Source organism: Cibotium barometz, chromosome 39, assembly GCF_041138505.1.
Source record: "Cibotium barometz isolate CiBa-2024 chromosome 39, ASM4113850v1, whole genome shotgun sequence".
Lineage (NCBI taxonomy): Eukaryota > Viridiplantae > Streptophyta > Polypodiopsida > Cyatheales > Cibotiaceae > Cibotium > Cibotium barometz.
In genome coordinates this window covers 24,006,654-24,032,043 of record NC_141084.1, presented here as the reverse complement: position 1 = coordinate 24,032,043, position 25,390 = coordinate 24,006,654, and the positions used below count along the sequence as shown (strand labels likewise).

General features: G+C 45.3%; 1 protein-coding gene across 4 annotated transcripts in view; it reads right to left on the bottom strand.

The window, feature by feature from the left end:
- Positions 1-24,993, bottom strand: part of LOC147615898 (serine/threonine-protein kinase/endoribonuclease IRE1a-like) — a 76,081-nt gene extending 51,088 nt beyond the window's left edge. For 3 of the 4 annotated variants that reach the window (XM_086778527.1, XM_086778528.1, XM_086778530.1), the window contains exons 1-3: positions 24,535-24,907; positions 23,736-23,982; positions 22,241-23,574 (exon numbers count right to left, since the gene is read on the bottom strand). In XM_086778527.1, the coding sequence (XP_086634653.1) occupies positions 22,241-23,574; positions 23,736-23,982; positions 24,535-24,698 (1,745 nt within the window). In that variant the 5' untranslated portion in view covers positions 24,699-24,907. Of the gene's footprint in view, positions 1-22,240; positions 23,575-23,735; positions 23,983-24,534 lie in introns of all 4 variants that reach the window. The other variant, XM_086778526.1, reaches the window with a different exon arrangement.
- Between the last annotated feature and the right edge of the window lie 397 nt (positions 24,994-25,390).

The window sequence follows — 25,390 nt, the reverse complement described above, 5'->3', positions numbered from 1 at the left end:
TCTCTAAAGTAATAAAGCAAATACTATCTCGTTATCGGGATAGGGAGCCCTTCTATCTGGTTCATTCAGATGAAGGTTAGTTCAGTATCTTGACCTCGTTTAAGAAAATAGGGGTAATTCGGGACCCAATCTATCTGGTGTACAGTTCTCATATATCTCTCTCTCATCTCTTTAAAGTTTAAAGTATTAAAGTGGATTGCTAAACTCACGAAACTCAGGATACAGAAGACGGTGTGAGCATTTGTGTGACAGGATCTTCCAATACAAAGACTTCCGCTACATATCACATTGGTATCAGATTCAGATTGTCCACACACACCGTTTCCTAGCGTGGGGGCATCCTTGGATGGTTAGATTGCGTTCCGGCACAACCACCGACTTCAGCATCATGTCTACAGAAGAGAGTACTCATCAGCCGGAAGACGTCTCCCCCGAAGGAGACCATGTTCTTCCGCCTAGAGCAGACACCATAGCTCTTCTTAGAGGTCAGAACCAACTGCTCATGGAGCATCTCCAACTCTTGGAGGCAACAGCAGCACGTCCTTCTCCGCCTCCAGCAGCACCCGACTACATCTCCCTCTTCTTTCAGATGGAACAACAAAGGAGAGAGGATGAGGCCTGAAGGGAAGAAGAAAAAGCAGAAAGACGGGAATATATGGAAGCCAAACGCAAGATCGACGAAGACCGGCGTCAAGCTGAACTCGCCGCTCGGGAACACCAACGTGAGCTTGATCAAGAACTTGTGTTACTCGAGCACCAACGGGAAAAGGAGGCCATACACTTGAGGTATCAGCAGCTCTCCTCAGTCTCCCCAGTCATAGGTGTCACCAGCCAGCAGTCCGCAGCAGCATCAACCACCGTCATTCGCAATCAACCAAACTTCAGTAAGTGTGATCATTCATCAGTTAATCAATTTATTCATCAGTTTAATGCTCATTTTCCTTTAGCTAGGATCACACACCCCCAAGATAAAGTCCACTTAGCGGCTCCCCATCTCACTGGTGAGGCAGTTGCTTGGTAGCAGCATTGGTCTAGTATTCATTAGGACCAAGCCACAGGTGTCACAGCCTTTGACTGGGACACCTTTGTCCATGACCTGAAGACCAGATTTCTCCTGCCTCAGTACATGACCGGTCTAAAAGATGAGTTCTATGGACTCAGACATAACGGATCCCAAGTGCTTCAGTTTTCTGGTAAGGTTATTACTTTAGCACAATAGTTAGGGTTATCTGCACAGGCTTAGATGGAGCAATTCATTCGTGGACATTCGGTTCACAGTTCGTAACTTTGAACCAAGTACATATGACCGGGCTCTAACTCTCGCTCAGAATGAAGAAATGAAGCTGAACGGGAGCAAGCCCAAGCAGTGATCTCAGTCCAATACCAAACCCCAGCAGCAGCAATCAGCTGCACAGACAGGGAAAGGTAATGTTTCTTCTAAAGATGCTAAGAAGGACGGCAGCAATAGCTCCAGTTCAAGGGGTAAGAAAGATAAAGAATCTAAACCTAAGAAAACCCTTGATGAAAAGGCTAAAGCAAGCATTACTAGAGGTTATCTTCCTCCAGAGGAGCAAAGGAAGTACCAGTCAGAAAATAGATGTTTTTTCTGTCATATTATAGGGCATGGTAAGAAGGATTGCCACAAATGGCAAGCGGCACAAGCCACCAAAGCTCCTTCTAGCCTCCCCAGCTCCTCCAGCCCCGCCTACTACCTCAAATGCAGTTCAACTTTTACCTTCTATGCATCCTATGCCATCCGTGGTATTTGATGCTAAGCAGGAGGGTGAGAGCGATGCTGCTTAGAAGAGCCTCATCCGAGGTTATGGCTCTGCCCAAGGCCGACAGTTTGTAGTCCTTTTCGATATGGGTAGTTCTAAAGACGCCATCTCTCCCCAATTGGCTAATAAATTGAGCTACACATTAGTCCCATATCATCTGGATGTGGACGGGTTTACACCTGGTCTTCGCACCCACATTTCCCATAAGGCACAGCAATTTGCCTTTGAAGTTCTGAGCCTGTCATGATTCGTGGGAATAGAAGCATTCTTGGCATCCCATTGATTTCGCATCTCCAGGCCAGACGAGCTATTCGCAAGGAAGCGGAAGGAGCACTCCTTTATGTTCGTGCTCAAACAGCCCCTTCCTCATTAGTAGCATCCGTTACATCTTCAATCCCTCAGTTAGCAGACCTCCTATCCAGACATCAGGACATTATGCTTAGGGACTATCTCCCGCCCGGTCTCCCACCCTCTCGCCCTGAGGACCATCACATTGATTTGGTCCCTATCATCTTTCCAAGACTTTAGAGGGCAAGTTAGAAAAGCAGTTATCTGAGCTTCTCCGAGCCGGATTCATTCGGCCTTCTTCCTCCCCATTTGCTGCACCTATCCTATTTGTCCAAAAGAAGGACAAGTCTACACGCCTTTGTGTAGACTATAGGGCATTAAACAAACTCACTATCAAGAATAAGTTTCCTATGCCAAGAATAGAGTACATTTTGGAGCGTTTAGACGTTGCTAAGTTTTTCACTAAGATCGACCTCAAGAGTGGTTACCATCAGGTCCGCATTTTTTAAGCTGACATTCCAAAAACAGCTTTTTGAACAGAGCGTGGTCACTACGAGTTCGTAGTCATGCCTTTTGGGCTTACGAATGCACCCGCAACCTTCAATATGATGATGTCTAGGATTTTTGCAGTCCACATTGGGAAGTGTGTTTTCATATTCCTTGATGACATACTAGTCTTCTCAGCCACTACGGAGCAGCATGAGAAAGATGTGGAGAAAGTCTTGCAACTTTTGCGAGATAATCAACTCTACATAAACGCCAAAAAGTCTGTCTTTGGTGTTAAGGAAGTTTAGTAGTTGGGCTACATCATCGCTTCCGATGGGATTAGACTGGATCCATCAAAGGTTCAGGAGATCTTAGATTGGGACATTCCTAAGACCGCCCAAGAAATCCGTTCATTCGTAGGTCTTTGTTAGGCCTATAGTACCCATGTCCATCAGTTTTCCAACCTTGCAGCACCTCTTACCGACTTGCTCAAGGGGGTGAAGACTCGCAAGCAGAAAGTCTCAATTACACGCAAGGCGCTTGATGCATTCCGTGCACTCCAGAAAGCCGCCTCAGAAGCACCTATATTAAAGTTAGCATCATGGGACTAACCTTTCGAGGTCATCACCGATGCCAGCAATGTAGCCATAGGTGCAGTCCTCTAGCAGGACAAGAGACCCGTGGCATATTACAGTAGAAAGTTGGATGTCGCCAAAAAGAATTATTCGGTATATGACAAAGAGCTTTTGGGTGTGATCACAGCCGTCAAGCATTGGAAGCCTTTTCTTTATGGACGCTTTAGACTATGCCAAGTGCCCAATGGAGTGATAGACAGGCCAAGTGGAGTCAAATCTTCCAACAGTTTGGAGGTATGATTGAATACATCCCTGGTAAGCATAACCCAGTAGCAGATGCTCTTAGTCGAAAGTCCAACATCCAGGCAATCCAAGAATCTACTATTCTCGAAATCACGGGGAAGGACTTAGATAGTATGAAAGACCAATATGTCGACTCCCCTGAATGCGGTACTCAGTACAGTTTGGTCCTCAATTCTGAGCCTGGCCACTATTCAGTACAAAACAGTTGGTTGTTCTGCAAGAACCGTCTCTGTGTTACTCGGGAAAAGCGTTCCACTCTTCTCCACGATGCCCATGACTCCTTAGTTGGAGGACATAGGGGTATCAACAGTACCCGTAAGATTTGTCAAAAAGTCAAGGTTTCCCATACAAAGAAGGCAGGTTTACTTCAACCTTTGCCTATCCCCGACGGACCTTTCATCGACATATCTATGGACTTTGTAGGGCCTCTACCAACATCCACCGGATCCCATAACACTCAGTGTTTTACCATTGTGGATCGCTTTAGTAAATTCTGCATGCTCATCCCATGCAAGCATACGGCCACAGCCGAGAACGTAGCCCGTCTGTTTCTCAAGCATTGGTATCATGTTTGTGGTTTGCCTAGCACCATAACATCATATAGATATTCCAAGTTTACCTCGCATTTCTGGAGGGCATTATTTGAAAACTTCGGAACTAAGTTGCAGTTGTCTAGTGCATTCCATCCGCAGACAGATGGCCAAACAGAATTTATAACCAGTTGGCCTTTGATGTTCTCAAGTCATGACCAGCAGTCCAAATGGGAACATTATCTTCCATTGGTCCAAGCTATCTTGAACGACACTCATTCATCCAGTGTCGGACGGACTCCATATGAAGCAACCTTTGGTCGCCGTTTTTCTTCTCTTTTGACGAGAATGGTGTCTCCATCTTTAGAGGCTAATAAAACCACGGAACATCTTTAGAGGCTAATAAAACCACGGAAGCATTTTCCGAGATCATTAAGTCAGTCAAGGCCCGCTTGACCAAAGCTCACGAAGCATATAGCAAACAGGCAAATAAGTCTAGATGAGATGTCCACTCAAGGAAGGGGATTGGGTCTATTTGTGTATCATGAAACAGAGATTGAAACAAGTGGGCAAATGTTGTCCCAAGCTTTCATTCCGTAGTTTTGGCCCTTTTCCAATAGTTAAGAAGTTAAGTGATGTCTCCATGAAGTTAAAGTTGCCTACCAGTTGGACAATGCATGATGTTTTCCATGTTTCTTGGCTAAAACCATATGTTGGTCCAGAAGTGTTTGATGTTTCAGATGAACAGCAGCCAGACGTGGTAGACGAAGCAGAAGTTATTGAGCCCGAGCAAATCCTTCTTCATCGTTGGAAGCATGGTTCCGATCGACGGATACATCCGTTCTATACGAAATTCCAAGATCGAGGTACCCACGAAGCTATATGGCTAGACAAGGAGTTCTTCCAGGAGTACCCCCAGTTGTTGGCGGACTACTTGGAAGCCATGAACCTGCCGCCAAGCTAAGCAGGAGGGAATGTCACATGCACTCTGCACTCAGTGCATGGTCAAGATGGCTCATCATCAGCAGTGCAACATTTATACATTATTAGAACCCAGTAGGATGATATTTGTCATACGCCGTGACCCCATTGTACATCCTCAATCCAGGATAAGTCAGGCAAGAGCTACGTAGGTCATTCCTCAGCCTTAGCGGGTCAGTCGATCAGTCAAGTCCCTTAATCCACTTGGAGAGAATCATTCCTGCATGTAGAGTCAGTAGAAACCTTAGGATTTGCATCAGAAAGCACTCTACATCCTGCATAATATGCATTCATATGCCTGTGCATCATTTAGAACATCCCAAGGAATTTACTAGGATTTATCTAGTATTTTTGTCATATTTTATGGTATTTATTTAAGCATTTATTGTCATTTATAAACATAAAGTTTATTAAATTATGACCAGCCAACTTGACCAACCCCTATCTAGTATAAATAGGCTTGCATAGGGCTTAGTTCCTCATTCAGTCTTCAGTGTGCTAAGAGCTTCCTCCTCAGCCCTAGGAGTACCCTTGCCTTTAGCCCTAGACTAATCCAACAGCCTTGGAGCTTCTGCGTTTGCTTCTCCAGCCTTGTGAACCTACGTTTTGCTTCCAATCAGCCCCTGCAAATCAACGCAGCAGTCCAACAGCACCTGCAGTTCAACGCAGCCGTCCAGGTACACTGCCCAGCAGCACTACAATCCCTGCAGATATAGGCGCAGCCAATCAGGTCATAGGCGCAGCCAGACAACACTTCAGCAGGCCCAAACAGCATCTTTGCGTTTCTGCACTTAATTAAGCCGACAGGTGTTCAGACTAGTCCTTCCCTGCGTTTGCAGTCCCACAGCAGCCATTAAGTCTGCGTTTCAATCCTACAACAGTAGTCAGCCCTACAAACCTGCGTTTGCAGATTTCCAGCAGTTTCAGCCTTGATTCATCAACCTACATCAGTATCCAGCATTCAGTGCATCATCCAGGCATACACCAGTCATCTGGTAAAGATATTCTATCATTCATAAGCATTTACAGCATTCTAACATAGCTTAGAACAGTCCACCGCCTTCTTTTCTCAGCCTCAGGTGTGCAACCCTTCCTCATGTCCTTGGGAAGAGTGCATAGGCTCGAGATCAGTTCATTGAGGTGTTTCTACAGCCGTGTACAGTTCAGCTAGGCTTCAGATCCTCCGAGATCTTGCGTTTAGCTTATCTACAGTCCACAGTCATTCTCTCTAAAGTAATAAAGCAAATACTATCTCGTTATCGGGATAGGGGACCCTTCAGTGGGTAATTCGGGACCCAATCTCGTGTACAATTCTCATATATCTCTCTCTCATCTCTTTAAAGTTTGAAGTATTAAAGTGGATTGCTAAACTCACGAAACTCAGGATTCAGAAGACGGTGTGAGCATTTGTGTGACAGAATCTTCTAATACAAAGACTTCCGCTGCATATCACACTCCATAAGCATAAACTCTTCATAAATGCAAAGAGTGAGTTCTTCTTGTCAAAGATACATTATCTTGGGCATATTGTGTCCAAAGATGGAGTGCGGATGGATCCTGCAAAAATTGATGCAATTCGGAATTGGTCCGAATTGAGTTCAATGCATGAGATCCGTAGTTTTCTTGGATTACCACAGGTTCATTCGGCACTTTGCATGGATTGCTTCTCCTTTGCATGATTTGACAAAGAAGAAGGCCATGTTGAAATGGACTAATGTAGAGAGGGATGCATTTCTCAAATTGAAAGATACAACTACTCATGGTCCAATGTTGAACATTCCGGATTTGCAAAAGCCTTTAGTGTGGAATGTGATGCAACTGGAAATTGGACAGGAGCTGTCCTTAATCAAGAGGGACATGCCGTGGCTTATAAGAGCCGTAGATTGCATGATGCAGAGCTAACTCTTGGCATTTATGAGAAAGAGCTCTTGGCTGTAATTCATGCACTTACTATATGGAAACATTACCTTCTTGGGGTTGCTTTTACTATGAAGACAGATCACCAGAGTTTGAGGTATTTTCTTACCCAAACTAAGTTGTCAGAGAAGCATATGACGATGGCCAATTTCCTCTCTATGTTTCATTTTTAGATCTTGCACATCCCAGGAAAGAAGAATGTAGTGGTAGATGCATTGTCATGAAAGCCGTATGTAGCAGCTATCTCAGTTGCCTCTCATGGGGACTTGTCTGCCATGCGTGATTTGTATCATACGAATGCTGATTTTGCCACTATTTGGGCTGATTTGATGGCTGGTCATGCACATGCCTCATATGTGATCAAAGAGGGTTATCTCATGAAAGATAATTGCCTATGTGTGGTATCTGACTTGAGGCAAAAGGTTTTGGATAAGTGCCATGCTCCTCCATATGCTGGTCATAGATGCATAATGCCAACTACGCACATGATGGAGCGGTATTTCTTTTGGCCAGGTATGCAGAAGGACATAGAGACACATGTACGTGCATGTATCACCTGTCAAAAGGTGAAATTTGATAGGCAAAAGACACCAAGTTTGCTTCAGCCATTGCCTATTCCAACGCAGCCATGGGAAAGTATTACAATGGATTTCATTATGGACTTGCCACGGACCCAACAGGGTAATGATGCAATTTGGACAATTGTGGACAGGTTTAGCAAGCAAGCTCACTTCTTGCTGGTCAAAAATACCATCAAAGCTGAGCATATGGTTAAAATATATCTTGCACAAGTGTTCAAGCATCATGGAATGCCGAAGTCTATTGTGGGGAATAGAGATCCCAGGACTACAAGTCTCTTTTGGCGGGCCTTATTTGATAACATGGCCACCAAATTAGACTTCTCATCAACTTATCACCTTCAGACGGATAGGCAAAGTGAGGCTGCAAATTCAACCATGTTGGATCTCTTGAAATGTTATGTGGCAGATCAGAAGTCTTCTTGGGAGAAGTACTTACTGCTTGTGGAATTTGCATACAACAACACGGTGCATGCATCTACGCGAAAGGCTCCGTTTGAGATTGTTTATGGTAAGGTGGTTTTGCCACCATCCTTCGCACAAAGAATGAGATATCTGCAGCTGATGAGTATGTAAGAGACTTGGATATTACTTTTGCTCAGGTGCGGACAGCCACTGCAAGGTCACAAGACAAGCATAAAAAGGTTGCCGACAAGCATAGAAGGCAATTGGATGTTAAAGAGAATGATTGGGTATTGCTGAAATTTGAGAAAGCAAGACTTGCAAAGAGGCCTGGCAAAGAGGATAAATATCCTAAGCTTGCAACCAGGTACTATGGGCCTTTTCGAGTGATCGAGAAGATCAATGAAGTAGCTTTCAGATTAGCATTACCTAGTCATTGGCACATACACAATGCTTTTCATGTGAGTCTCCTTCACAAGTATGTAGGGTCGGAGCCCAGTGAAACGGTCATTGAGGATCCACCATAGGTGGATGAGCTTGAGGAGATCTTGCAACCAAAGCAGATTGTGTATCACAAGGAACGCAAGCTTGCCACAGGCAAAGTTGTCAGGCGTTACCTTGTGAAGTTTAAGAACTATCTTCCCATTGATGCTAAATGGATAGATGAAGAGTTCTTCAGAGATTGCCTGCATGTGCTTCAGACGTATTTGGATGCTTTTCAGTTGCGGACAACTGTTTAGAAGCCGGGGGGAATGTCACCATTTGGCCACCCAATTGGTCCACCCGTGCTTTCTTATCATGTATGTACATTGGATTGGTATCCATGGCAGTTGTATATACCGGGAATTGATGCCACTCATGTGATACTATGGACTTAGCTTTCCGTTGGGACTTGTGCCTCTATATACATGCCCAAAAATGGCTGGTGGATTGGTGTTCCATTGGGTCTAGTACTTCGTGTACTTGCCTCGAGCACGTCTATTTTGGTATAGTCTCATGAACGGGGATTGTCCATACCAATGATGCATTGCATAGCATCTTTATGTGCTTGCTTGCAATTGAAATTACATGATGTTTTCATTCTTGCTTGACTAATGTGTAGTTCCGGATAAGGGGACGCCCGCCCACGAACCGTGCGTGTGAAACTGTCTGCTGACATGGTTATGTGGCATGTGACAAGTGGTAAGTATTGGTCATAAACCTAGCCTTAGGAGTTAGCACTAATTTATAAGTGAGTGTGTACACACTTCATTAAGTTTTGGGCAACCAAAACTCACTTATAAATTATGACCGGCCCGGAGTTCACACACACTGATGTCCCGAGGTGGACATAACCCTATGTCCACCGCCCAAACCTTATCCCCTTTGTACAAAGGGAGTAACCAACCATGTGTCCGCTCTAGCTTGCTCCGCAAAGCACCTGCCTGCCACCTACACTGGACAACTCACCACCTCACTCCTCTCTCTAGAGATTGGCACCTCCTTCATGAGGGCTGTTCGGCTGCATTTTCTGCACTTTCTCCTTCCCAACTCCATTTCCAAGCTTGCTAAGGTATTTCTCAAGCTTCCAAGAGTGTTTCCAGATGCTAATCACTCTCCTACACACTCCCAATGACTGAAATTCAACAAAACATGTAATTTCTAGTCTTTTTGCTAAAAACCCTAATTTCAGCCCTCCTTTCTCAAGTTGAACCATAGGGGAAGCTTTCCCTGGGTTCCCTTCATCCTCTTGAAGTTTTTTGTCGTGAAGAAATGCGACAAATCGAAGATCTCATCAATCCAAGGACGTCCATCGCGAAGACTTCCGCTGTCATCGACTCTACTTGCAATTAGTAAGCTTTTATGCTTAAATATGGAAGCAAGTAGCAGGAGAGAGGAACCGGATTACAAGATCATATACCCTATGTAGTGTTCTCTTGTCCTACGTGCTCTCTTGCAGATTGTTGCTACCATGTGTTGGTGGAACAATAGAGAGCAAATGGTAGGGAACATGGACACTTGAGAGAGTAGTGTGCGGGTTTCAAGTCTACATCGACAACCACCTGTTTGCAATACTATATTCATATGCATTGGTATGGAAATCTGGTCAGAAATGCCCATGACACTATGTACTTGATTCCATAGTCACAGGGGACGTGGGGGACGGACCCCTAGGACGGGGGAACGTCGTCCCATAACGTGCGGAAACGGAAACGGACAAGGACGGCCAGGGGACGTGTGAGCCCACGCTGTAACAAGGGGACAGCGATTCCGGGACGACAGGACAGCAATTCGTGTGGGACGGAACGGGACGGGACGGTCAGCTGACCGTTGCGCAGCGTTGACCAGTCTGCCGTTGCGCCCTATAGCCGTTGGGCGCCTAGCCGTTGAGCAGCCCTCCCCACTTGGCCCATGGCTATAAGAAGAGCCCCCATTGGCACATGCTATAGGAAACTTTCAAGTCTTCAAGACTCACCTCGGGCCTCCTTGGCACTTGCTCTAGCCTCTTAGGTCTTGCCTCTTGGCACTTGCAACACTCCTCAAGGCTCAAGCAAGGCTCAAGCTCAAGCCTCAACGCTCCTCAACTTTCAAGGCTCAAGTGAAAAGCTCATTGGCTCAGCACTGCTCAACTTTCAAGGCTCAAGACTCAAGTGGGCATTGGGCAACCCGGCAAGGCTCTAGCTCTCCTCAAGCCTCAAGGCTGAAGTGGCATTGGGACATTGGGTAAGTTGTAATTTCAAGTTGTCACTTGTAGTCTTGTTGCTCTCCTACACTCACCTCTTGCTCTAGCCTCTCCATTGGCAAGCCTCTCCTACATCTCTCTCCTACTCTCACCTCCATTGCTCAAGCCTCTCCTACATCTCTCTCCTACACTCATGGTCTCACCTCCTCTTACTTTAGCTTCTCCTACATCTCTCTCCTACACTCACCTCCATTGCTTTAGCTTCTCCTACATCTCTCTCCTACACTCACCTCCATTGCTCAAGCCTCCTTGGCACTTGCCTCCATGGCATCTTCATCGCAACCATCCCCCGCACCTCGTTCCGGCGGCGCCAATACGAATAGAGGAAGGAGGACCGAAGGTTGGTCTTGCTGGGAAGAGGTCAACTCCGATCATTCCGGAAGTGGAGGAGGCTCTCGCCCATGGTCCTGCAAGCTATGTCCATATAGGCGAACGGGTGGGGCGGATAAAGTGAGAGCTCACCTCTTGCATGGGCCCAGTCATGAGGTCCGATTTTGTGATCAGGTCACACAGGAGACCAGAAGGAGGCTTCTTGAATGTGTTGCCACACATGAGGCCTTGCTTTCAAGGAGGAGAGTGCCGCATGTGGCCGTGGATCCCGCAACACTAGTGAGGCCATCCCAAGGTTCGGCATCCCCATGTGCATCCACTTCATCGGCACCCGCGGGCGCATCACCCGCCCCACGAGAACAGGCCCCAACACCATCCTTCTCCATGCTGACCGCATCCACACACGCCGAGTACTCGAGGGTAGTTGGGACCCCAAGAAGGAGGAAGAGGTGGATACGACCATAGCCCGCTTCTTCTTTCATGACCACATTGCTTTCCATGCTGCCAGGTAATCAAGAATTAAGATGTCTAGCTTAAGATCTATCATTTTACAATGTTCCTCTTACAAGTTACTTGAACTTTGAAGTTTGAAGTTGATCGGTTATTAAATTATTCATTTTTTGTGGATAGATCGGACTACTTCAAGGTCATGGTGAAGAAGATAGGGGAGTATGGTCCAAACTATACGCCCCCATCATCGGAGTCCTTGCACACCACATTGCTAGAGAAGGAGAAGAGGCTTGTTGAATGGGAGAGAGAATTAGGGTTAGAGATTCATGTGGGAGACATACACAGAGAGAACAAGGAGAGAGAGAGAAAGAGAGTTGTGGGGATAAGTCAACTCATCAAGGAATGAGTGTGTGACTCCCCTATCACACATGTATATTGCACTAGTACACATAGTGCACTTAGTACATTAAAAGTACTAAGTGTACTATGTACTATAACTTATGGGCTTGTACACACTATAAGGGTGGGCATAATGCCTTTACCCCAACAACCTCCCACTTAAAGGCAAAGTGCCCTTAAATGAAGGAAAAGAAAAATCAGCATGTACATGATAATAGACAAGGCCATATCAAGGCTGAAACTGGCCTCATCCAATGCCCATCAAGTGTCTGCAATGAGCAAACCGCTCCGGAGGCAATTCCTTTGTCAACAGATCAGCCGGGTTGTCATCCGTATGAATCTTAACAAGCTGAATTTGCTTGTTCTCTATCACCTCTCTGATGAGTGATACTTCACATCCACATGCTTCGTCTTTGCATGAAAGACAGGGTTCTTTGCCAACTGGATGGCACTCTGACTGTCACAATGCAACAATGGAATATCCCCTGTATAACCCAAATCAACCACTAACCGAGATAGCCATAATGCCTCCTTGCAAGCCTCTGTGGCTGCAATATACTCGGCCTCTGTAGTCACTGACTTCTGCATCCTGGATATCCATGACACAGCACCTCCTGTGAATGTAAACACATAACCGGTAGTAGACTTCCGGTTATCTGGATGACCGGCATAATCCGAATCCGTATAACCATGCACTAATGCATCCTGTTTGCCAAAACATATGCACATATCCTGTGTGCCCTTCAGGTATCTCATGACACCTTTCACTGCTTCCCAATGCTTCTTGCCAGGGTTGGCCATGTATCTAGAAACCACTCCCACTGCAAAAGCAATGTCCGGCCTAGTAGCAACCATGGCATACATGAGACTGCCACAAGCTGAAGCATACGGAATCTTGGCCATATCAGCCCTGCCACTATCTGACTGTGGGCTGTCCATAGCACTGAGTTTCACGTATGGAGGCAAAGGAGTACTAGTCTTCTTTCCCCCGTCCATATTGAACCTCTGCAAAACTTTGCCAATGTATTCCTTCTGAGACAAATACAACACATGCTGATTTCTGTCCCGAAGTATCCGCATACCCAAAATGTGATTTGCATCACCCAAATCCTTCATATCAAAGGTTTGATGCAGCCTCTGCTTCAAGGTATCCATCTCCTTACGAGATTTCCTGGCAATCAACATATCATCAACATACAAGATGAGGATCAATAGACTGCCATCCAAAGCTTTCTTGGTGTATAAGCAGTGATCTATGTCACTTCTCCTGAATTTCTGGGATTTCATGAATGTATCAAATTTATGATACCATTCCCTTAGTGCCTGTTTGAGCCCATAAAGACTCTTTTTCAGCTTGCATACAAGCTTCTCCTTTCCACTCACTGCATAACCCTCTGGCTGTTGCATATATATCTCCTCATGGAGATCACCGTGAAGAAAAGCAGTCTTCACATCCATCTGAATCAAGTCCAGATCATCATGTGCAACCAAAGCTAACACAGCTCTAAGTGTGGTCATTTTGACCACTGGAGAGAAGATCTCATCAAAGTCCACACCATATTCCTGCTTGAAGCCCTTAGCCACTAACCTGGCTTTGTATCTTGGCTTAGCATCTGGTGCAACTTTGAGCCTATAAACCCACTTGCATGGCAAAACCTTCTTGCCTGCAGGCAAATGCACCAACTTCCATGTTCCATTTTTGTGCAGAGAATCCATCTCTGACTTCATGGCACGCTCCCAAAGAGCCTTGTCTGCCCTCTGTAAAGCCTCCTTATAACATGAGGGCTCCCCACAGTCAGTGAGCATCAAGTAGTCAACCCCTGGAACAAACCTGTCAGGGGCTCTGGAGGGTCTAGTGGACCTCCGTACCCAATGACCATCATTTGCAGGTTGCTGTCCAGCCTGCATATCACCCATTGGTGGCTCCTGTTCCATGCCATAAGGCAGAAAAATCATGCCCGGTATCTCCTCTAACTGTGGTATATCCATAGGGATATCTTCTGCCATCTCTGGCTGTCCATTTGGACCATTCTCAGCACCATTTAAGGGCTGGTTTTGCTGCTGTAATGGCTGATTTACAGCCCTTGGTTGTTGTCCATGATGTCCATCATCATCAAAGATGACTCTACCAGTCTCCTGTTGCCTTGCAGGCTCCTTATACATGCATGTTTCATCAAAAATGACATCATTGCTGCGTATAATCTTTCTATTCACTGGATCCCAAAGTCTATACCCCATTTCACCTCTGTCACCATATCCTAGGAATATGCATTTGTGAGACTTAGGATCAAGTTTGGTGCGCATTTCCCTGCGTATGTGCACGTACGCAACGCAACCAAACACTCTCAAGTGCTTGTATGACGTCCATACTTCCTCTGGCACTTTCCCACCAAGCCTCGTGTTAGGTGACCTGTTTATAAGATGAACGGCTGTCATAACAGCTTCAGCCCAAAAACCATGAGGTAACGCAGCATGTGACAACATAGAACGGACCTTCTCCTGAATGGTCCTGTTCATCCTCTCTACTGTCCCGTTTTGTGGAGGATCATAAGGAGTAGAGAGCTCCCTCTTGATGCCTTTAGCATCACAAAAGTCCTGAAACTGTTTGGACATATACTCTCCACCATTGTCGAAACGCAAAGCCTTCAGTGTTTTGCCAGTTTGATTCTCAACAAGAGCAACAAACTTCTCAAACACTGAGAATGTATCACTCTTCAAACGAAGAGGATAGACCCACACCTTGCGTGTGGCATCGTCTATAAAAGACACAAAATATTTTGCCCCTCCCAAAGAAAGCTGAGGCATCTCACATACATCTGTATGCACAAGCTCTAACTGAGCATCTTTGTGTCCAAGAGCTTTCTTGTGGGGGCACTGTAGTTGCCTACCATATATACAATGCTCACAAAACTGAAAACTTGAAACCTTTAGAGAAGGGCCAAGGCAAGTAACCCAAACGAGACAATTGCTCCATTCCTTTGACACTCATGTGTCCCAACCGGCTATGCCACATAGAAATTTCCGGCAGCTCGGTTGCATTCACATTAGCATGGTGACAAACACCTGCATGCATGAAGTAAAGAGTATCCACCTTAGAGCCTCTGGCAACAACCAGTGAGCCCTTACTAATCTTCGACTTTCCACGACTAAATGTGGTAACATAATCAGCATCATCAAGCTGTCCAGTAGAAAGCAGATTCTTCTTGATCTCAGGCACATGCCTGACATCATGGAGCATAAGCTGTGAGCCATCTGAAAACACAAGCCTCACATCACCTTTGCCAAGAATCTTGCATGCATGGTTATCACCCAAATAAACCACTCCTTCATTGCCAGCAGTATACCTGACAAACAAGTCTCTGCAACCTGTGACATGAAAGGAGGCACCTGAATCAATGATCCATGAGTGCATACCATGACCATCTCCTGCAAGAAATGAATGGGCATCAAGTGAAGACGTGAATAGGACCTCATCCTCACTGTCACCTGCATGTGAAACATTGATTTCTTCAATCTTGACTCCACTTTTGCCCTTTGGCTTTACATCTTTGGCTTCATCTTTGTCTTTGTCTTTGCCTTTTCCCTTTTCCTTTTGATCATTTTTCCATTTGTAGCATTGCTTTTTGATGTGTCCCTTCTTGCCACAATAATGGCATTCCAAGTCCTTTTTGGAGCGAGACTTGCTCCTTCCCCGTTCTTGGCTTTTACCCCTTTGCTGGGATCTCCCACGTGCATTCATTGCATTGGACTTTCCAACAGAGTTGTTTTTCCTGTTCATCTCTTCTTGAAGAAGAGCACCCTCAACATCTGCGTATGACAGCATAACATTCGAATTGCTAGTGGCTGTCCTGAATGTGTCCCAACTCTCTGGCAAAGTGCATAAGAGAAAAGTGGCTTTGAACTCATCGTCCATTGCCAACTTTTGATTAATAACTTGGCTGACAATACCATTAAACTCATTTAGATGGGCTGCCATAGACGCCCCTTCCTTCATCTAAAGACCTATGAGTTTCTTCAACCAATACACTTTGCTTGAGGCACTTTGTTGGGCATACAAGTCCTGCAATCTCTGCCACATTCCCCAAGCTGTCTTCTCTTCACGAATGCTGAAAAGTAAAGAGTCTGACATAGACAACATGATAGTAGATCTTGCCAGCTCATCCATATCTTCCCACTCTTCAGCAGTAAGAGAAGCGGGCTTTACACCCCTTTCTTTGATAGGCTTGTGCTGCTTCTTCTGGAGCAACACATTATAGCACTGGGTTTGCCAAATATCATAGTTATGTGAGCCTTCAAGCTTCTTGATGTGAAGCAATGAAGAGCTCTCACCTGTGGTTGCCATAGCAATATGCAACCTGTCAATGCCTGACTCCCTGCAAAATGTGAAAACACTGCACCAAAAGCACACAAAGTGCTCACAGTTATTCTCCCAAGCTTTATCTCCCACTGCGGAAGCACAAATGCAACTCTACTCCCACTGTATGTGATGAAATCAGCAAAATCTGGTTGCTGCAGATTTAGGACAGCACCTTAAATGTGCTCTGTGGCCCTTCCAAAGTACTGTACAGCAGTACTAAGTGCTCACCAATGATGTACCAAACCTGTACCGGCAAGTACAGTAGCTGAAATTGAGCCTTTTGGTCACTCAAATCAATGTGCAGCCATGCCAAAACTTGTACAAAGCTGTACCAAATCTGTACCAACAAGTACAGCAGCAATAAATGCTCTCCTGGCTGTCCAAATGAGTGAAAATCAGACTTTTACAGTCCCGAACACTGCATACAACAGTCCCGAACAGAAATTGGGCAAAAGCCCCTTGACTGCAAGCTGATTTCTGAGGATTCAAGGCATAAAAGTCTTGCCTGCTGCTTTGCCAAGCTCAACAAGCATAAAATCTTGAAAAGCCCCTTGATTTAAGATCAATTTCTGATCATACATGGTGCATTAACGCACATGAAGGCATCCAGAGTCTTCGCGATGCTTCCCCCTGGCCACATATACATCCAATACATGAAAGCCCCTTGATTTACAGGCACATTGAGTGCTTGTTAGGCATCAACACATTATCCACAACATCAAATGCGATTGCCTGCATGCAAATCAATCCAATCGGCACAAAAGCCCCTTGATTTGCACTGCAATTTTGCCCGAATGTGCGATTTCTCACATCATACAGCATGTATGAATGCTTAATTGCACAATTACATCAAAAGCCCCAAATTTCAACATCCAATTTCCTGCAAATTGATCCTAATTGTGACCAATGTCACCCAATTTTGCCAATTTTGCTCAAAATTGAGTACCTCTTAATTTTTTTTGAATTTCTCTGATCTGCAGGCTGAATTTCTTTGTGTTGATGCTGTTGCAGAAAAGGGGGGGGAGGGGGGGGCTTCTTGCTGATGTTGCTGAATCGGGAGTTACTTGTGTTGATGCTTATGCGCCTGCAGCTGTCCAGATGGCTGGGCTGCGTAGCTCTCCTCAGCAGGCAGCGTGTGGGCTGCGTAGCTCTCCTCAGCAAATGACGTGGAGCTGACGCCGCCCGCCTGTTGACGCCTTGTGGCTGAGCCTGACCACCACCACGTAGGCGTGTCGCCTGACGTGGAGCTGAGCGCCGCCCGCCTGTTGACGTCTTGTGGCTGCGCCTGACCACCACCACGTAGGCGTGTCGCCTTCGCCTACTTACGCGGACCACCACCACGTAGGCGTTGTGTGCCTTCGCCGCCTCCTTCAGTGGCTTGCGCTACACGCGTTGTGTGCCTTCGCCGCCTCCTTCAGTGGCTTGCGCTACACGTGTTGTTGCCTTCCTAAGCCGATTGCCCCAGCATTGCGAAGCATCCAGGAAGAACTCCCACCATAAGAGTTCGTTGGTGAGGATGACACCCGCTGGCAGAGGCCTCATGGTGGCCATCAGACGAAATGCCCGACACAGTCAGACAAATGCGCAAGAAGATCTAACAAGCCTCGATTACCATTGTGCACGTTTCTGTGCTTTGAGTCTGTGCAAACTCCCCTCCAGCTCTGATACCAGTTGAATGGGAGAGAGAATTAGGGTTAGAGATTCATGTGGGAGACATACACAGAGAGAACAAGGAGAGAGAGAGAAAGAGAGTTGTGGGGATAAGTCAACTCATCAAGGAATGAGTGTGTGACTCCCCTATCACACATGTATATTGCACTAGTACACATAGTGCACTTAGTACATTAAAAGTACTAAGTGTACTATGTACTATAACTTATGGGCTTGTACACACTATAAGGGTGGGCATAATGCCTTTACCCCAACAGCTTGTGGAGCAAGCAACAGAAAACACGAAGCGACAATGGGCAAGGAATGGAGTGTCCCTGATAGCAGATGGATGGAGTGATACGCAAAAGAGGTCCATCCATGGCCTTGTTGCATATTCCCACGGTGAGATGTACTTCATCGCCTCACATGATGCTTCTGGGACCGGGAAGAGTGCTAATGTGCTAGCAACAGAGTGGGCTAGTGGCATAGAGATCATTGGCCCAGACCTAGTTGTGGGCTTTGTTGCTGATGGGGAGGCTTCAAACAGGGCAGCCAGAGCGATCATTGAGAGCATGTACCCCAACATCACCGTGTCATTTTGCATGGCACATTGCTTAAATAATCTCTTGAAGGATATTGGGGACTTGCCATGGATCCAGCCTATCATCCAAGTGGGCAGCCAAATAGTGACATTTGTCACAAACCATCAATTCCTACGCCATGAATTCTCCAAAAAATCTAGCCGTCAGCTCCTCAAATACTCAGATACGAGGTTTGCCTACAACTTCTTGATGCTCCACCGATTGAAAGAGTGTAGTGGTGAATTGAGACAGTTGTTCATTAGTGACGAGTTCACTTCTTCACCATTGGCTTCCACTGAGACAGGAGCTCTATGCAAGGAAAAAGCAAAGAGCCCTGATTTTTGGGAAAAAGTGAAGTGCATTAATGCTATGGTTCATCCTATTGTCCACTTGATGAGGCTTGTGGATGGTATGAAGCCATGCATCGGCAAGGTATATGAGGCTATGGACAACATGATAGAGAAGCTGAGGGATTTGGAGATCCGGGCCCTATGTGAACGTCGGTGGAACTCCTACTCCTCTCCTTTGCATGCAGCAGCCTATGTGGTGGACCCTGAGTTTCAGGGTAAAGGGCAAGAAAGTGACGCAGAGGTGAGCAAGCTATGGAGACTTGTCTTGACTCGATTTGTACCTGACCCAAATGTTAGGCGGAAGATCCGTGACCAGTTGTCCAGGTATAGGAGCTTTCAGGGCTCTTATGGAGACATGGATGCACAGGATAATCGCTTCAAAGTTGGGGCTGCTTTGTGGTGGGAAGACTTTGGTTCGGATGGACCTGAGCTTCAGCATCTAGCCATCCGCATTCCCAGCCAGGCAGTGAGTTCCTCTTGCCTAGAGCAACTTTGGAGCTCATACAGTCACATTGCATCGAAGAAGAGGAACCGTCTTGGGGTGGAACGGGCAAATGATCTAGTCTTTGTGAGTGCAAACTTGCGAATGCTTTGCAAGAGTGCAACTGCAAAGGCTGATGCATTTACCGAGTGGGAGATGTCTCAAGATGATGAGGAGTTGGAGGAGCAAGTGGAGGACATCTCTATGGAGCCTGCACGCATTGCAAGGACCCATGATCGTGAGGCCAGCACTTCACATGCCCCTTGAGGCTTTTTGACATATGTACTACTCTAGTGATAGTCTCTTTTTTGTATGCCACTTACGTGGTTAGGGCCTAGGCCTTTGCCCTTGTCTTTTGCTTTAGCCTTTGGCGATTGATCTCCTTTTTTGTAACACCCATTTTTTTGCTAGTATGACTTAATATTGATGCTTTGGAAGTGTAAAGTGACTTTGTTTTAGTATTGTTAAGTTTCTTAAATGAGTGCTTACTTAAAATTGCATATTTTGTATGCCATCCCATGCCGTCCCCTGTTCCCCGTCCTGGTTCCCAGGAATCCCCGTCCCCATCCCCATTACGTTCCCCGTCCCATGTTACTATGCTTGATTCTCCCAAGATCAATATACTTTATTTGAGGGAGGGGTCGGCCGTTCCATCTCATTGTGTGTCTCTTGTCAATTCAGCAAATTACTTCTTGTATTTGAGCAAGTGCCCATCAAATCTTAGTGTATTTAAGTGCATTGATTAGCATTGTGTTCAACCAAGTCATAAAGTCTTCACCATTTCTTGATATTATCTCAATGGTACCTTCAACAAAGTTTTCAAGTATTTGTAGATATTCTTTTTCACTTTCTAAGGAAGCATGCCCTCATGGCTACATGTACATCTTCACGGCCGATTTCCATGCATATGTTCCCTTGCATGCTTTCTTCTCACAAGATTAGTCCTCCTCGGAACTCATGTGTATCTTCAAGCAGATTCCCATGTTCATGTCACCGTTTGGCTTATCTTGATACTGCTGCTTCAATGATCAACATCATTGAAACTCCTTCACCTGTGAACACTTGCTTTATCTTGAGTGTTAAATGCATCTCCCATATCATTCTATGAATTTACTACTAACATGAGGTAATCATAGGGCTGCTAAGGTTTGCCCTCGGCTTCCGAAAAGAAGCCATGTTTTGTTGATTCCGGTACAGCTTTCCAATTTGCCTTCTTAGAATAATCCAAGCCTTTGCTACTTGACTGACTGTTGGAGCACCATCGACGACTACGTTGCGGGTAGCCCGGCTCCTAATCAAAACAACTACCTTACGAATTTCCTCAGCCTTTGGAGACAACAACTCCAAGCTTCCACTTGGCTACAGCCACCTCCTAAGCAAAAACATCTCTAGGAAGTTTTCTTGAAGCTACACACTCTGTACACACTTGTCTTCCACTTTGCTCTCTTTCGTAACCTGCAGCATTGCACACCTAAGCTCACACAATTGCAACTAGCAGCTCTGTATCCTCTTGTCTCCCAAAACCCTAGCCCTAATTTCTGCACAGCTGAAACCCTAATTTTTCAAGGTTGTCAAAAAGAAGATCTGTTCACGCCATTGCGTAGAGCTTGTTGAGAGGAACAACTTTCCCTCTTACGGCATCTTCGAATTCAAAAGCATTTGTGAGATTTTTAGGAGTTTTGACTTTCTCCACAAAAAGTTGCATCACACATTGCAAGAGCACCTCGGCACCACACGTTCCCTCCTCCAACAACTAGCTGCTTTAAGGGCCAACATTCATGAGGATGACAAGAGAGCAGTACTCTTTTCCAGCTTGGAAGAGATGGAAAAGTATAAAGAGGTGATCACTTGGAGTGTCGAAAGAGATGCCATATGATGGCATGGTGGCTTTTCTCATTGATGATGATCGTCGACTTATCTAGGGTGGGTTGACCTTTCAGTAGTCTGATGTAAGTTTAAGTCATGTGTGGTCAAGCTCCATTTGCAGGCTTGACTGTGATATGTTGTATCACGTCAAGTATGGCCACTATGATCTTTTACATCACGTAATGCCAGTGAGCCCAAATCATCGTGCCTATTGAAGGTCTCTCTCAGGGGCAATCACAAGAAGCGTTGGAAACGGAGGCCTGAAACAAGGAAACACCATTTCAAGGGTGGTACCTGCAAGAAACGGCCTGAAACGGCAAAAACGGCCATTTCATCCCATCCTCACATGAGACACGTAGGAAATGCCCAAATCACATATAGAAACGGCATTTCCTAAATCATTTTGAGATTGAATCTACTCTCTCTGGGCTCAAATGATATGCACCTCTCTCAAGTTTGAGTCTACTCAAGAGTTCCAAACTGGCGAGATGTATTTGCATTGAACTTTGTATTCTAAATTGAAGTCCACTTTCCACTCTCAATGGGAGAACAAACCCAAAATCTAATGAACAAGTCCCCCTTCAAAAGCTCCACATCTATCAACATTCATTTGAAAAGGCTTGCCCATCCCCTTGAATAATGTGTCTCCTGCTTTATATACCAAGTCCACAGGAATAAAAGTGCAAGCCTCAACTAAACACTGTCATTGAAATTTCACGCATTAGTATAAGGTAGACAAAGCTGCTCATCTTTGTCAACTCTCTTTAACAAAATATCTCCCTGCCCAAAGAGGAGGTGGTAAAAGCAAGTGCAATCCTAACACATTTGGAACTTTGAAGCAGACTGAACTACATGAGCCTGTGTTAGAAACATCAAGAAAGAAAAGCTGCAAGTCATATCCTCTAATAATACCCATAATTGTTAATCTGTTCTTTTTCCTGAAAGACAGAAATAATGCTAAAGGGATAATGATAGGCATGGCCTTCTTTATTACCAAAGTAAATGATATCCTATAATCATGTTGGAATCCCTGCTTTGCTTACTAAATAATGTGCAAAAGCACTAAAATCAGCACACAAATTCAATTCAACTACTTTGCTTTGTTAATAAACACGCGCGCGCACACACCAATGCATGCGCATATCACGCACACAGTCACCATGCAGACTCGAAAAAAAAGGCCATCTGCTGCTGTCAGAGGTGTTCAAAAGCGCACCTCATGAACTTCAAAAGTTTTGTAGAAGGCCGAGCCCATTCATCCCATAATTGATAATCTTTGGTATCTCCAACCTTCTCTGCAATGGCTTCTAATTCTTCCTTGGTTAGATCTCCGGGCATTGCATCGCTTTTGTATGTTCCCAAGTGCTGTAAACTTTGGGCAAGAACAAGATCATTTAAGCTGAAACGGCAGCGTTCTAGAACAACGTAGACAAAATGAGCATCAAATTTCACAGAGAAATAGCGCACAATATTAGGATGCTCATCAGATTTTATCAAGTGATCTATTTCCTTTTGAGCTTTATAATAATACTGCCTAAGCATCCTCTTGACAGCAACAGATCGCTTGTCAATATAACCATCAAAAACCATGGTTCCATTACTTCCACTCCCAATATGCTTCCATGTCATACGAAGGTCATCCACCAGGTAATACTCTTCGTTCCCCTCATTCAGAAGTGTCATTGTATCAACAATTGCACCAGACCGTGAAGCAGTATAATTTTCTTCAGTGGTCACAGGACCACCTGTGAACTGCATGAATTCTTGTGGTGTGGCGGCAACACCTGGCTTTGTTCTCCTCCCCTTTTTCTTTCTGGGCACCTGCTTCTCCTCCTTACTTGTCTTTCCTTCAAATTTCCAGAAGAGAAATGTGGCTGCTGCACAACACCCAAATGTCAAGAAGAGGGCAACAGTGACTTGTTTTTTGGTAAATCTACTTCTCAAAGGCAGGTCCCCTGAACTGTCTTGAAATACATGAACACGAGCTGGAAGAATTTGATTTTCCTTTTCATGGCCAGCAGGCAGCGCTACAAGTGTTGGAACAGCTTCACCCACTGAACTCTCTCTTAAGCTTCCCTCTCTTGGTTGCGGGAGGCAAGGAATGCCATCAGAATTGATATTATGCAGCTGAACACGTGTTGGAACATCTTCACCCACTGAACTGTCTCTTAAGCTTCCCTCTCTTGGTTGCGGGAGGCGAGGAATGCCATCAGAATTGATATGATGCAGCTGAACATCCCCCACACTTACATTCCATAAAAGTGTGCCCGATGCCATTGCAACAGATTTGATTGTGTAGTCCTTCCTGAAGACAAACAGGTATTCTGCAGTTCTTAGCTCTTGAAGACTGGGCTCTAAAAAGCGCAACATGTCTTCAACATCAACATGGTCAGGTACAAATGTGTCGTTTTTCGAATCAAATGTCTGTACCAAACTCCCAGACTTTGCATCCAGAAGAAACACGGAAGTTGACAAGGTGCCAAGGATGAGAGCCCCATTCAGAATGGCTGGAGTGCTCCGTACAAGCTCATCGGGTGAGATGGGAAGGTCCTGTGAAGTTATCAAGATCAGCCATTCACAATCTTGCCATTAACAACACCTACATATTCTACCGCAACAAAAGTAGCCATCTTCCACACGAGCTAAACAAGACTAAAAATCTGAGGTAGACTTTCCTTGACAAGAAAACTCTCTTTTTGATAACCGCTCACCTGGATCCCTCGATGTTTGTCAAAGGAGTAAAGCTCCCAATCTGTGCCACAGAACACAAACTCATCCTCAGAAATAACACCAGCAGTTATGCCTGCAGATGAGTTTGAACTCTCATAGGCGTCCAGCAAAGGGCCATGGGCTGAGTGCAGCGGAGCCCCGGAAAAAAACGACCACTGCACTTCTTTTGTCTCCCGGTCTCTTGCAGTAACCACCCCATTCCACAAAACCTGCAATTCCACCTGAAATCTGTTGAAAACACACACACACACACACACCAAAAAAAAAAAAGAATCAAAAGAAGACAAACTCGAGAATTGAGCCTACTGAATTAAGGCTCAATGATAGCACAAAATGGCCATCGGGCATGCTAAATTAGAAATTTATGATAATTAAAATGGCCATTAAACCTGCTGAATTAGGGTATAGCAGAAAAATGCCAGAAAATATCCTAGTACATGAGAGCAGAAAGAGGTCATGGCTTAAAGATAAGTAATGGGTAGCAAAAGTGGTTACGAGGCCATGACTTAAAGGTAAGTAAATGGTAGCAAAAGAGGTTATGAGGCCTGCCAAGGTCATATGATAGCAAACAGAGGGGATGAAACATATTTGAGAGGGTTCAATGACTTCTTCGTTAGCAGTAGGAGGCCACGGATTGGGGCTAGATCACAGGAAAATAATCCATGAAAAATGCTGAGTTAGGACACGAAGAATCCACGAAACCTGCGTTAGACGGGAATTTATGTACAGGGGAAGCGGGAAAAAAAAAACACTGTAAAATTTCTGATGTGCAGCGCATACCTCTGTTGTTCTTCTTCGAGAGCGAGAGGCAATGGAGATGAAGAGGATGGAGATGGAGCCGGATCAGAGCCGGACAGATGCTGAGCTAGTGCTGCTGTTGTTGTGAAGAGCAGGCAGATCAGAAAAGATGTTAGGAGAGAGGGCATGTAGGAGCTTTTGGCCATGTCTGTCTCTTCTTCTTCTCCTCTGTTGATGAGGGCAATGGTGATGATGATGATGATGACGATTGATGCAGGAGATGGATTGGGAACTTCATGTCAAACTCGTTTTCTTCTGAGCTTCTAGATAGATTTATTTGACTGTCGCTGTAATCCTCGAGAGTGAAGACTAAGCGTTTATGTTTATTTATTGGTCCGGTCTCTTACGCATATGTATGTATATATTTCACACAATTCTTCGTATATCAGAGTTTTATTGATGGTGTACTAATCAATGCCACGCAGGCATTCATTAATACAATGAAGGTCTAAATTGCAAGTTACTAATGCTACTTCTATTGCTATGCCTGCAAAAAAGAGCCTGCCACGTGTAGGCCATGTGATGGTATGGCAAATAGGTGCTCCTACATCTTCTCTTTCACAGAGGAAACAACAAAAGAAGCCATGCCCTCTTTCGAGAGGAAAACATGTACACAACATGGATGACAAGGACTGAGTAGAGGGAAGAGAACCCTAGAGCTTGAGCAGGACTCAGCAGAGGGCACGAGTCTCTGCATCAAAGAAAAAGGGAGGAAGCATGAGGGCAAGGTACATGCGAGAGAGAGAAAGACCAAGTAGAGAGGCTGAGTGCCTATTTTTGAAGCGGGCACATCAGCCAGGATGAACCTGTAGGGTAGCACATCACCTACAGAGAAGCA